This window comes from Trichechus manatus, unplaced genomic scaffold (genome assembly GCF_000243295.1).
Source record: "Trichechus manatus latirostris isolate Lorelei unplaced genomic scaffold, TriManLat1.0 scaffold00068, whole genome shotgun sequence".
Lineage (NCBI taxonomy): Eukaryota > Metazoa > Chordata > Mammalia > Sirenia > Trichechidae > Trichechus > Trichechus manatus.
Genome location: NW_004444004.1, coordinates 10,184 through 12,509, shown reverse-complemented (window position 1 = coordinate 12,509; position 2,326 = coordinate 10,184). Strand labels below are relative to the sequence as shown.

The 2,326-nt window shown below is 33.2% G+C and overlaps 1 protein-coding gene across 1 annotated transcript in view; it reads right to left on the bottom strand.

Moving 5' to 3' along the window:
• Window positions 1-2,326, bottom strand: part of RADX (RPA1 related single stranded DNA binding protein, X-linked) — a gene marked incomplete at its 5' end in the record, with an annotated part of 18,684 nt that overhangs the window by 6,771 nt on the left and 9,587 nt on the right. Inside the window, 1 exon segment of the mRNA XM_004391391.2 lies at window positions 846-1,006. Within this exon segment, the coding sequence (XP_004391448.2) occupies window positions 846-1,006 (161 nt within the window).

The window sequence follows — 2,326 nt, the reverse complement described above, 5'->3', positions numbered from 1 at the left end:
TTTGTATGGGAGACTAACTTGAAATGTAAATTTCATTTAATTACAAAAATAAAAAAAATTAAAAAAATTATTTCTCCTTTCAAAGACTACAATTTTAGGTTCTCCCATTTTTCATAACCTTGGGAGTTTTAGTGGGAATTTGTATTCATAACAGTGCTTTTATGAAGATGATTTATCCAAATCCAGCTGACTATTAAGCATTTAAAAAGGAAGATAAACGAAAATCATTCTTACTTATACTAGTATAATGGAAAAGTTCAATTAGGTGATTATTTCCACACGAAAAGTAATAATCCTATAGTTTTTAAAAAGATAAACTCATGGAATAAATTAACTAATTTACCTTGATTGTGTCTAGATTCCAGAACTAGCCTCTTCTTGTTAGATCATGTTACCTACAAGAGTCATTGTTACCTCTTATAGAACCTGAGTAAGTCTACCATGCCAGATATATAGAGGTAAAACTTCCTGGAGAAGAAGCCTTCCTGTAGTTCCGGACAGGACAAAAAGTAAGAAAAAAATCATAATATACTACCTGGGAATTTAAGTAGATAATCATAATAGACTCAAGTTATGCAGAAAGCAAAAATAAGACACCAAGTGCAAAAACAAGATACCAAGTATTGAGGAACTTGGGAAATGTCAGAGGCTGTGACATTCAGCCTAGCCTGCCCTAAAATAAACGACAGAAAAAGGAAACAAAAAACAAAAATGAAATTTTTTTCTTACTGTTAAGTTTACGTTATTGAATCAATACATGTGTGTTCTGAATCAAATGTACAAGGTACCAGTTGTAATTATCACAGTGCTTTCAGAGATATACTATTAATTCTCTGGCACCATACCTGAAGTGTTTCTGAAGCTGAAGCACTTTCAGTTGCACTGCTATGGGGTATATACTTTACAACAGTAATTATCCCCTGAATTGCAATGCGCTTTTGTTCCCTATACTGCAAGTCTTCAATCTCCTTCCTCACTTCACTTATAGCTGTCAAGAGTGACTCAACTGCAAAAGAGTAATAATCCCAAGGAAACTGTAAGGTTTAAAGAACTGAAATGAGAAAAATAAGAATTAGATTTGCAATGCAATTTCACAACATAAAATTAAAAACTTGCTACATTAACTACATTTGTAAAACTTTGTGTTTATATTTGGCATCCCCTTATGTAATTTTTGTAAAATAGGGAAAATGCTTTTATCAGTTAAACTATAATATAGACTTCTAGCCTGGAGTCTTCATTTGCAACAGAAACTTTATATATTGAGCCTAATTTATATATCATATTTCAAACTATAAAGTGTTGCCCAGCCACTGCATAGAAACACAAATTTTAATTGTTTCCCACCATATACTATATATTGTTAGCATTATGAAGTACAAGAGGAGGACAATATTTAGATGATCACAAATCAGCATTTCAAAGTTCCTCCTCTTTCTTTCAAAACCACACAATTATCTCATAGCTTTTAAAAAAGAACACAGTTACATTAAACTTTTCAACAATCATATCTTAATTCTACTAAAAAGTAAATTAATGTTAGGCTTCTCAAGAGTACTTTAAATCAAATTCAGCATCTCATTTACTTCGGTGTCATTTTTACTTAAAGGTAACACTAAATTGTGTTATATACAATATATATAATTTCACAAGAATAGCATCATACAGTTGTCAGTATCTGGATATCAAATTGCTCAGCATCTCTTTTAGATTATCTTTAGTCTCTCTATATAACTTCACAGGAGTTGAGATCTACCAAGGTCAGATCTGATCTCATTGGCATTAAATCAAGATAGTATCTCTGGTTAGTCATCTTCTGCATTCTCTCTTTTCATCAATCTAATTAAAAATAAAAATATTAACCTTTAGGAGTCATGACATGTATTTTTTGGTCTGCATAAAGACAGAATGATTATCAGTGTTAGTGCACTTTGTCTCACTCAAATAAAACAAATGGGGGGGGGCGGAAATCACTAAATAGACAAGTGTCAATTTCGGTGAAGGGAAGGACAACACAAAATATAGGAGAAGTCAGCACAACTGGACCAAAGCAAAAGCTACGAAGTTTCCTAGACACATCCAAACACTTCAAGGGATGAAGTGGCTGGGTCTGGGGCCTGGGGACTACAGTCTCTGGGAACATCTAGGTCAACTGGTATAACAAAGTTTATAAAGAAAATGTTCTACATTCCACTTTGGTGAGTAGTGTCTGGGGTCTTAAAAGCCTGCAAGCAGCCATCTAAGATACATCTATTGGGCCCATCCCACCCAGAGCAAAGGAGAATGAAGAAAACCAAAGATACAAAGAAAATACTAGCCCAAAGGA